At 40.4% G+C, this 12248-nt stretch overlaps 1 protein-coding gene across 1 annotated transcript; it reads right to left on the bottom strand.

The window, feature by feature from the left end:
- Positions 1-271: 271 nt before the first annotated feature.
- LOC122212077 (calcyclin binding protein) lies at positions 272-12052 on the bottom strand. Its single transcript, XM_042925765.1, has 6 exons — positions 11818-12052; positions 6805-7024; positions 3482-3578; positions 3147-3246; positions 1648-1745; positions 272-843 (listed from the first exon to the last, which is right to left on the bottom strand). Exons 1-6 carry the CDS (start codon positions 11836-11838, stop codon positions 687-689), a joined length of 693 nt encoding a protein of 230 aa, XP_042781699.1. The 5' UTR covers positions 11839-12052; the 3' UTR covers positions 272-686.
- Between the last annotated feature and the right edge of the window lie 196 nt (positions 12053-12248).

The following is a 12248-nucleotide window of genomic DNA, read 5'->3' as shown; positions in this document are numbered from 1 at the left end:
AAAATCCTAATCAGCTTGAGTGAACATAGCAATTGATGGGTTTTCATTTATTTTTGCTTTATAGTTACTGCTTTTGTAAGCCATCTTACAACATGGCAACACTAATACTATACAAAGATGTTTATCATTTAGGTTTAGCTTTAACTTAAATATATTTAGAGAAAAACATTTGTGATTAGATTATTAGGGCATGGTAATGTGTTGTGTATATAGATTAAGCTGTTCACAGAAATAATTCTACAACCTTGAAGTACACAGGTACAAATTTGCATTTTATGCAAAAATCCAGGTTTTATTTTTACTTATTCTTACATTGGTGGGAGGTGATGTCAGAAACTTATAGGCAAACGAGAACTTTTGTTTTCTACCTCTTAGCTGAACAAAAATACACACGATGTGGCATTATCATTAGGCAAGACTTGCTTTTTTACATTTCACACAAGAATACAATATTATCCTTTTTTGAACGAAATGCCCAGATTACTAAGGAAACCATCTTTGGAGGAAGTGTTTAATAAGCATATTTAAATAAATCCTCCAGTAGAAATGGGAGAATTCATTGCCTTTACTTAGAAGAAGGCTATGTAAGTAGTTATCTGTCAAATTTATCTGTGCAGCTCACCAACATTTCCTCATTGGAAAGATCAGTATTTCCACATCACAGTCCCCAAAATGACTTTCAAGTCTCAAAATTCTGTGTCTCCTTTGGCTTGCTTCTCTCTTGATTCCACCCAGGCTTTATTAATGGTTCGCTTCATATCATCATCTCCATCTTCATAAATTTTCTTTAGAACATTCATCAGTCCCTCACTAGGATCTGTTTCAGTGTCATAGGAGGGCTTTCTATTAAAAAGAAAACAAATAATGGAGATACAAATATATATACATAAATGATCCCATTTACTGCTATGTCCTTAACATAATGAATGCCTCCAGTTCAACCAATGTCCAAGCAGGGCAAATTATCTTCTTCACTTATTAAGTGCCAGATCACATAACTGGCTCTGAAGAAACAGTAAGACAAAGACATAGTCCTGTACTCAGGTAATTCGTTCTCGATTTAAAATCAATTCAGATAGCTTCTAACCCTAACCAACCAAGTGCACGCAGGCTACCGGGGAAGGAGTGAGAGGAATGTGGAAGACTAAGCAACTCAGTGTAGGACGTGGCCACTGCAGGATATTTAGAGCAGAGTAACAGTTTGACCTAGGATGGAAGTATCTTTAAATGAACACTTTTTGGAATGGTCATTAATGGATAAAAATACTTTTTCACTCTACACCAGTGACTATGAAACTAAATTACGTGTAAGAAACTTCTGTGGAATTCTTAGACTAATGAAAAGTAATCTCTGAGAAAGGACCTGGTATCCATATAGGAATACCACTGGCTTAGTGTTAAGAACCAGTACAAAATAGCCAATCAAAACTAAAGCCCTGGGTATAAAGCAGCTTGCTGGACATGTGCCCTCTTCTGGTAGGTTCTGACAGTTGAAAGATAGAGGATAATTGGGTTACTCAGTGGACATTAAGAGGTAAATGGTCAAATCGCAGACTACAGCTCTTCTCCACCATAGCAAAGTGTTAAAAATCTACAATCCCAGCAAAGAATACATTAGAATTCTTAAAGAAATGAAAGTAAACTCACTCTTTTTCTTTGCATTCTTTTTCAACCTGAGTCAGGTAGTCCCACCTCGTGTTTTCTGCTTTCTTTCTACATAAGATAAGAACTGTATCTGTCTTAACCTGGAAGAAAAGCAGGAAAACAAGTACAACTTACAACACATGGAGAGAGCATGGATATTTGGAAAACATTTACTCATCAAGTTACTATTACGTGTAAGACCTGTTTTACGTGTAATACTTTTACAAATAGGCCAGAGTCCAAACACTCATGGAAGAGAAAGACCATAGACGAGTAAAATTGGAATACCTTCAAATATAAAGACAAAAACCAAGCTAAGGTGTCAGTGGGCTTCAAGGGGGAACTTCATTAAGAAAGGCCTCTGTGAGCTGAAATCTGAGCAGTGGCCCAAGATCTGGAAGAAAGGGCACCGCAAGGAGAAAGGCTGTAAAATGGGATGATTTTAGTGTGTCTGATAAAAAGAGAGTGGTTGAGATTTTGGTGATTGAAAGAGTTATCTTAGAGGGGTCAGAGATAGGCAGAAAGCAAGAGAATATACTCTTTCAACAATGATCCATATAATTCCTAGGATTATTTGAGCATTCAATTATGGGATTAATGGATGAAGAAGGAAGCAGTGAGACACAAGATAATTCATAAATTACATTCTAACAGTACCTTTAACCTGCTACATAACTGTGCAAACACAGATGGCAGAATGGCACATCTATGTACCAGATGCATTAAACCCTATTTAAATTAAGTAGGAAAGAGATTATCTGAATTAGTGAGAAGTATGCATAATAGTTTAAAAGACTGTTTTACAGCTTTTACTAACTACAGTTAGGCTGAGTGCTGAAGTCCTTTTATGTTTCGAAATTTTACATATCATGCTAATAATAACTACCATTATTTAAGCACTTTATATAATTTCACTTTAGTATATAATTTCAACTGTGTAAAACAAATCACTGCCATCATACAAATGAGGAAACTGAGGCACAGAAGGATAAAGTGAGCTGCCAAAAAGTCACAACTAGTAAATGGAAAAACTGGCATTAAAAGTCAGTTCTCACTCTAAACCAATTTTAATAGTTTATTCCCTCTCCCGATTTTAATGGCATTATTCCCTTTAATTTTTTTTTTTGAGAGGGCGCAAATGAGTGAGGGGGCAGAGAAACAGGGCTCACCTGAAGTGGGGTTCGAGCTCAAGAACAAAGATCATGAGCCGAAGTCAGATGCTTAACTGAGCCGCCCAGGCACCCAAGAATCTATTCCCACAGGAGTTGACAAATGGCCAGTTAGTATTTCAGGGTCTGGTGCAGCTCCTTGTTTCGTTATAGCACAAATGCAGCCCCAGACAACACCTAAGTGAGCACAGGCATGTTCTGATAAAGGGATCAGGCTGTAGTTTGCTGACCCCTGTTATGGAGGATAAATTAATTCTAGCTCATCTCAATTCTAAATCAACCAGGTTCAATTTAATGAGGTTTTACAATATTATGACAAAAGAGCAAACTTACTTTTTTTGAACTGCCTTCCACAGAGATGGGTTTCAAGAGATTATTCACAATCATGGAGTAACTCTTTCCATTTAGATTCTTTACCAAGAGATCAAATGACCTACAACACAACAGTGAATACATAAAGCTTTGTGCTCTACAGCTCTTGTGGAAAAAAGACATGAGTTTTATTTCAGGATGTGCATTTGGCCACCCCTGGTGAGAGTAACCTCTTCGAAACACGTATAAAGGACAATTCTAAATTTAAGCAGTTTTAGAAACTGCAAGAGAAAAGAACTGGTAATAAGGCAATCTCGGACTTAATGATCACTACCTTCCCCATTGTGAAAACTCACCTCTCTGTGAAATGCACCTGCACATTCTCAGTGGGGATTTGATGAACTCCAGTTAAGGTAATGTAGATTTTCACAAACTTATCTGACTGATCCCATCCTAGTAACAAAAAAAAGGGACATGAGTAAAGTCTCAGTATCTCTAGAACAGCAAATGCAAATGGCTCCTTAAACTGGAGAAAACTAAATTCTAGTAATAGAAACATGGGGGGAAAAATTAAAATAGAAGAATTTTCTAGATGGAGAAATTGAACTTCATAACAGTTAAGCAATCTACCCAAAGTTAGGCAAAGCTAGTGGTAGAACTGAGATTCAAATCCAGGTTTACTGAACACAAAGCCCATGTGTTGTTTTTTTTTTTAATATACCTTAGAATAAGGAATATGAGCATTAAATACATTCTTTTAAGAGTCGCTCATTTTTCTAACACCACACACACACAAATAAACTCAAAATGGATCAAAGGCCAAAATGTGAGACATGAAACCATGAACTCCTAGAAGAGAACATAGGCAATAACGTCTCTGATACTGGCCATAGCAGCGTTTTTCTAGATGTGGCTCCTGCGGCAAGGGAAACAAAAGCAAAAATAAACTATTAAGACTAGGGGCGCCTGGGTGGCTCAGTCAGTTGAGCATCCGACTTCAGCTCCGGTCATGATCTCACAGTTCATGGGTTTGAGTCCTGCATCAGGTTCTGTGCTGATGGCTCAGAGCCTGGAGCCTGCCTCAGATTCTGTGTCTCCCTCTATCTCTCTGCTCCTCCCCTACTCACACTCTATCTCTCTCCTTCAAAAATAAACATTAAAAAAAATAAACTATTAAGACTATATTAAAATAAAAAGCTTCTGCACGTAAAAGGATCATCAACAAAATGAAAAGGCAACCTATTGAGTTTGCAAATTCAATACTTGCAAATAAGGGGTTAGATATTCAAAATATAGGAAGAACTTATATACAACTCAATACCAACCCCTGCCCCCCCCACCAATCCAATGAAAAAAAAATGGGCAGAGGACCTGAATAGACATTCTCCCAAAGACCTACAGGTGACCGACACATAAAAAGATGCTCAATAATCATCAGGGAAATACCAAATCAAAGCTACAATGAGATTATCACCTTACACCTGTCAAAATGGCTAGAATTAAAAACAAAAACAAGAAATAACAAGCGTGGGTGAGGATACGGAGAAAAAGAAAACCCTGTGCACTGCTGGGTGGGAATGCAAACTGGTACAGCCAGTGTGGAAAACAGTATGGAGGTTGCTCAGGAAATTAAAAATAGAAATACCATATGATTCAGTAATTCCACTACTGGGTATTTACTTGTGGAAAACGAAAACACTAACCTGAAAAAATATGCACCCTATGTTTATTGCAGCATTATTTATACTAGCCAAGATAGGGAAGCAACTTGTGTCCATCAAAAGATGAATGGATAAAGATGTGGTATATAGGATACACATGTGGAATATTACTCAGCCATAAGAAAGATCTTGCCATCTGCAACAATATGGAAGGACTGGAAGAGTATTATGCTAAATGAAGTCAGAGAAAGAAAAACAAATACTCTGATTTCATTTATATGTGGAATCTAAAACACCAAACAAAAGCAGAAACAGACCCATAAATACAGAGAACACACCAATGGCTGCCGGGAACCACCACAGGCACAGTACAGTGGTGAAGGGGAGTGGGAGACAGAGGCTTCCAGTTATGGAATGAATTAAGTCAGGGGGAATAAAAAATACGGCAGGGGGAATATAGCAGATGATACTGTAATGGTGCCAGATGGCAGCTACATACAGCATAACACAGAGATACTGAATCACTATGCTATGTATCACTATGGGTCAACTACACTCAAAAAATTAAGCTCCCCCCCCCCCCCCAACAAAACAAAACACCCAGCTCATTTTCTTTTTGTGGAATTTTTCTCCTATACCTAAATATCAATAATTCTCTACTAAACTGGATGGCTAAACATCACCATCTAATTTCATAATCCTTTCTACTTCTCTAAGCAGTTAAAAGTCAATCATAGTTTCCTTAATTCCCTTCCCTCACAAAGTAGAATTCAGAGTCCAATTCATCCAAATACAATTTCACTAATCAAGATCTACTAAATGCCACTGAGGCATACGTTATCAAACTATTCGTATTATTCTCTAACCTAGATGAATGGCCAACACAAAATACATATTAACTTCACGTAGAAAGTATATTCTAAAAACATATATGTATTTATCGTATATATAGATTAAATACATATATCCCAGACTGTCCCTTGCTTAGTCCTATACAACAGAAATGTACCGGTCATCAAAAAAGATGTCCTAGAGAGAGTTCTGCAGAACCTCGTCCAGTTTCTTCCCATGCATTCAGTCCATCCCTGAACGCAAATCTAGGTTCCTGGGTGCATGCCATAATCCTACAACCTCAGACCAGTTTCCTATGGTCGAGTAAGTACACAGCATTATCTCCTTATTGTACCACAGTTCGTCTCTGAAGCAGGACACACTGCTTTTCATTAGGACAATACAGAAAACACTGCCTTTCACCTCCCCAGGCGTGTCCTCTGCTCATGCGATCCCCTTCCTTTCCTCACACTTGCCAAACTTGCCCTCCAAACTCAAGTATCTCTTGTAATTCTCCATTCCTTACCTCCTTCAGATTACATCAGCTGTACTCCCACAGAACTTCCCAAATCTCTATTCATTTAAGCAAACGGGAAGTGACTGCTACATGCTAGATGTTGTGAGCACAAAGAAAAATGACCATCCCTCCCCTCATGAAAGCTCCTCACACCGAAATTGCATTGTTGCAAACAACCTACTGAGGGAAAACAGCATTAGTACACGACCCAGTGTTAGTTGTAGGTCTGTGTTCTAACCACACCATGAGCGAGGATCGGGTCTTGGTCACTGTTGTTGCCACGAGCCCAAGCACAATAGTGGCACATATTAGGCGCTCAAAGATGTTTCTCGAATATAACTAGATTCCCTTCCTCAGATAATACTGGTGGTTGTTTGGCAAAATATAATGCAAAACATGATTAAAGCAAAACAATCTGTGTTCCTCATATGCTGAACATATTTCAGAATAGGTTCATTTTTGTTGCTACTCATTGTACTAAATCATTTTGCTCTCTTGTTAGAAGCTTCTAGAATGTATTCTTTCCTTTCTTCATCGATGGGTCTTCTCTTTCAAACCACCAAAAGCAAACACTGAGATTGTTTTAAAAATTGAGTTTGTTAGTGGGTCACTACTCAGGAATAAGTTACTGGAAGGCAGAAAGAGCTGGATGTAGGGTAGTGAGTCATACCGTAATTACTGATTTTCACGGTGTATCCCGTTGTAATGGGAGCAACCACAGCAGCTGGCTTTTCACTGTCAACAAGTTCTGCTTTTCTCTGTGATTTCTGCTGCACCTTGTTCTTGATTTCAGTCTCGATCTTGGATTTTTCAGTCGTAAGGGCATCACGTACTCTTTTTCTAGTGGCCTTTTCCAGGAGCACCTTCACCTCTTCTAGATCTTTCTGTAGCTGTGTTAAAACAGAAGGTAAGTTAGCTATGATAGAAAAGGTAATAGCTGGATATTATGCCCACTGGTCATTTCAATTTACTGAAGAGCTAAGTATTAAGAGGCTCATTTGAATTTTCTAGGGTTGGTTACAACCTGGGATTCTTTTCTCCAGCCTATAGAACTGTAAATAACTAAAGCTTCCTGGTTTTTTTAAGGAAAATTTAATATTAATGTAGCAAGAGTTAATTAAGCCTAAATTTTTCACTCTGGTAGATGTTATCTGCCTTTGTTTTAGAACATTTTACTTACAAGATATTTCTGTGATTCATAAAGCTGGATGAATAAATCTTTAAAAAAAAGAAGCTAATTCATGGATTTCCTTTTAACATCTCTTCCTAGTCATCAGATATTAGGAATTTTAAAAATCTTTCAAAAGATGAGCAAATACATGATGAACAGGGTAAAATGCTATGGTAACTTTACTGAAGTAGTCTACTTTCTGTGATTGTTCCTCAGACTCCTACCCCAAATGTTACACATCAATAAGTTTGCATTTTTAAGACAAGAAATAAAAAAATAAAGACCTATTTTTGCTTTTAAGAAAATGTCTTGGGGCGCCTGGGTGGCTCATTCGGTTAAGCGTCCAACTCAGATCTGGTCATGATCTCTCAGCTTGTGAGTTCGAGCCCCGCGTTGGGCTCTGTGCTGATACCTCAGAGCCTGGAGCCCACTTCAGATTGTCTCCCTCTCTCTCTCTCTGCCCCTCCCACGCTCACACTGTCTCTCTCTTTCAAAAGTAAACATTAAAGAAAAATTTATTAAAAAAAAAGGGGGGGGGGGGGCGGGGGAGAAAGTGTCATTCTGAATCTCAGGGGTAATGCTGCAGTCCAAAGTCTGGGTCTTGGCTGCACCGCACAGGAGACAAACTTAGGTGAACAATCCAAAGTGTGACATACTCCTGGTGCACTAAAAAACCCACCTGTTTGTTCTTCTCTCCTCATGTGAATACACTGCCTGCCAGTGTCTATTTCTACTTTCTGCAGAATGGGCCAACATTTTATGAAGAGTGAAAGATAATTAATCAGCTTAAAACCTTTTCCCCAATTATCCTCTGATGTACTGCAAATGCATAATATCCTTACAAACAAGGGTTTTTCTTAAAATAATTTTACATTCTGGCTTGATTAATAACAACTTGACTCTAGCTGAGTTCTTATTAAAAAAAACAAAAAAAAACCACCTTAGTATAGGAGCGCCTGGGTGGATCAGTGGGTTGAGTGTCTGACTCTTGATTTCCAGTTAGCTCATGATCTTGAGGTTCATGAGTTCAAGCCCCTGCATCGAACTGTTAGCGCTGAGCCTGGTTGGTATTCTGTCTCCCTCTCTCTCTGCCCCTTCCCCAAGCACAGGGGCATGCAAGGTCTCTCTCAAAAATAAACATTAAAAAAAACCCCTCAATATAAAAATCTTCAAATGCTTTATAACTTAGTATAATGTCCAAAGTAGAGTGTTATGGTCTTGTTTATTTGTATTATTATTTATTTTTAATTACATCCAAGTTAGTTAGCATATGGTACAACAATGATTTCAGGAGTAGATTCCTTAATGCCCCTTACCCTTTTAGCCTATCCCCCCTCTCACAACCCCTCCAGCAACCCTCTGTTTCTCTGTATTTAAGAGTCTCTTATGTTTTGTCCCTTATGTTCACCTGTTTTGTATCTTAAAGTCCTCATTCATATGAGTGAAGTCATGATATTGGTCTTTAATTTCACTTACTATACTACCCTCCAATTCCATCCACATAGTTGCAAATGGCAAGATTTCATTCTTTTTGATTGCCAAGTAATACTCCATTGTGTGTGTGGGTGTGTGTATCTATATATATAGATAGATAGATATCATATATATATATATATATCATATATCTATATATCTATAAATATCATATTTAAAGTCTTGTTTCTTAAGTCTTACAAAATGTAGTAACAAATTCAAATGCTTTCCCGGTCTTACATTATCTCATTTAACTCAGATGCCCCTCCTTTTACTTCTCTGTAACTACTAAGATGGTATACAAAAAGTCCAACTGTGGCCAGTCTCCTGTCCTTATCTACTCTTCCCACCCCCAAAAGTCCTATTACTAAGACAACAAACCCTGCAATTTCATCTATTGAGCACAGAAGCAAGATCCTTTAATTCAAAGCAATAATTTATCATGGTGGTCTAAAAAATTCACATTGATTCTAATACCAATATGACAAAATTTTTGAAATGTAATATTAGTATATTTGTTCCCAAGTAAGGATTCAGTTAACAACAAAAACAAACAGAAAATATATCAAGTCTAAACAAAATGTTTTATTTCTTGACTGTACAGGAATTGTTTCTAGAACACTTAGGAAAGAACTCTGAGAATTAAGCAAGGAATTCTCAGGCCTCATTACAGCCAATTTTGGCGCTCACCTACTACAAAAGGAAGGTATCCACTGTAAGTCTGAAGCAACTCACAGAAGGCCTGTTTTAGGTAATTCCTCAGTTCTTCTACTTGCAAACCTGAAACCAGTAAAGTTGATCCCTTTGGTACTTTTCCTACCCACAAGGTTTAAGAAGTAATTTAGGAGGCATTCATTTGTTTTCTTTATGCAAAATCCCATACCCCTTTTATCCCCACCCTTAAACACATTCAAGCTTTAAGTATTTCCAAATTCTTCACCAGGGAGCATTAAAACCAAAGTGCCTCAAAACAAAAGGACTTGAACACAGCCACCAACCACATGATAAAAGATGTTCAACATCCTTAGTCATTAAGAAAATGCACATCAAAATCACAATAGGATGCCATTTCACACCCACTAGGAAGGCTAACGTCAACAACAAAAACCCCTGAAAACAACAAGCCTTAAAAGGGTGGACAGAAATTGGAACCTTCATACACCTCTTGTGTGAAGGTCAAGCGGTGCAGCCACTTTGAAAAGAGTTCACGTGCTCCTACAATTCCACTTTTAGGTGTATACCTCACAGAATGGAAAATACACGTCCTCATAAAAAGTCGTACACAGTATTCACTGCGGCACAGTTAAGAATAGCCGAAAATCATCCAAATGTCTGTCAACTGATAAACAGAGAAACAAATGTGGTATATCCACATAATGGAATATTATTTGGCCATCAAAAGGAGCACATGCCACGCTTCGGATGAACTAGAGATTATGATCAGTGAAAAAAGCCAAAAGTAAAAGGCCACATACTGTAAGACTCTACTTATAAGAAATGTCCGGAGTGGGCAAATCCATAGTGACAGTGTAATTAGTGGCTGCTGGAGGGAGGGGAAGTAGGAAGTGACTGCTTAACAGACACTTAATAGGTTTTTGAGGGGAGTGATGAAAATGTGGAATTATAGAGCAGTGACAGTTGTGTGACACTGAATATTTATCCTAAAAACCATTAGACCAGCGGTGGGTGTCTCAGTCAGTTAAGCATCCCACTTCGGGATGCTCAGGATGTGATCTCCCAGTTCCTAAGTTTATGCTCAGCATCAGGCTCTCTGCTCTAAGCAGAGCCCACTTCCGGTCCTCTGTCCCTCCTCTCTCTGCCCCTCCTCTGCTTGCCTTAAGATAAATAAACATTAAAAAAAAATTTTTTTTAAATAGCCAATACTTTAAAATAGTTAAAACAGTGAATTTTATATCAAACAAAAACTATCCCAGAAGTGCCCCTAAGTGTGTATTTTTAAGTACCTCAACTGAGAAAAATTCCTTATTTTGAAAAGGATTAATACTGAGTTATCTATGTGTGTGACTGTAAAGTCACCGTAGAGATGGTTTCCTCAGGACACATGGAAGGAAACCCAAGGCCTAACACATACCATAAACCTGGGGCAAGGTATTCAGACCCCCCCCCCCCCCACACACACTCTTTTTCTTCATTTAAAGCAGATTCTTAGACTTCCAAGTCAAGTCTGGGATTTTTCAGACTTGTTCGTATTGAGGAAAAGATTTCCAGAAAACAAATCTCGTTAATAGTCAACACTTTTCTGTAAATAACAGTAACATGCAGTGACATCCTACTTAGGCTAAGAAAAGCGCAATGTAAGTATTATGATTCCCATTTTGCAACTGTGCAAACTAAGTCTTCAAAAAAGTTAACCCGCCCCCGTTCAGAGTTTATAGAGCTTTCGAGAGAAAAAGGCTATCCGCCCCCCAACCCCCGCCAGTCACAACTAAATTTTGCCAAGCACGGTCTGAAACATTTTGGATACTAAAATGTGGCACCGAACAGCACAGTTATTTGCCCAAAGTAACACAGCTACTCATATGCGGAGAGAAAACAGGACGAGAATCCAAGTGCCGGGAGCAAAGGCTTCTCACCTTCCAACCACTTCTACGGTGAAATGACCCTCGGTTTCTGCAATCAGCACTAATTTAAGGAAGCTTCACGTCCTCGGGCTAGTATAGAAGGGGCAGACGGAGCCGGAGGAAAACGTGAAGGTGACCAGCTCACCCAGGTCCACCGCGGGCACTACCTGCAGCCGGGGACCGCGACACAGCCCCGCGCCCCCAGCCACCGGCTCGGGCCGGGGCTGAGCGGCGGACGTCGATCGGCAACTTTCCCCGGGCAGCGGAGGCCGGAAGCCGGCAGGGGCCGCTGCAGGTGGGCGGGTGGGCGGCCGAGGCGAAGCTCGGGGACCGGAGAAGCGACCACCGAGCACCTTATCACGGTAAACAGGGCGTGAAGGGGGTGGGGGGCGAGTGCCGGGAGACAGCGGTGAAAGCCCCGCACGACCGAGTGAGGACGATGAGGCCAGACCCTTACCTCTTCCAAAGCTGAAGCCATGGTCAGGCTGGGTCAGGCAAGGCCCGAGCTGCAGCCGCGCAGAGCAGAGAACAGGAAACACCACCGAACCCGCTCACCCGGACGCAGGCCCCACCCGCACGAGGAGCAGCGCTCGCAGCCCGTGCGCACACTCGACCCGGCGCGACACCCAGCCCGCCTCCCGCACGCGGCGCCTCTGGAACCTTCGCGAGCCCGCCGTCGCCGCACCCCCTCGCCCCCCCCCGCGCGCGCGCGCGCCGCTCACCTCGCTCAGCCCCGCCCCGCCCAGCCTAGCCCCGCCCCGCCCCCCGAGCCTCCTAGTAACGCTCAACTCTCGCGAATCCACCAAGAGCTCGCGAAAAGTAACGCCTCTTCCTCCCAGCCCGGGAAACTGTACGTATTATACTTTGACGTCGCGAGTCCCGGCTGCG

This window comes from Panthera leo, chromosome F3 (genome assembly GCF_018350215.1).
Source record: "Panthera leo isolate Ple1 chromosome F3, P.leo_Ple1_pat1.1, whole genome shotgun sequence".
Taxonomy (NCBI): Eukaryota; Metazoa; Chordata; class Mammalia; order Carnivora; family Felidae; genus Panthera; species Panthera leo.
This window is presented reverse-complemented; position numbering and strand designations above follow the sequence as displayed.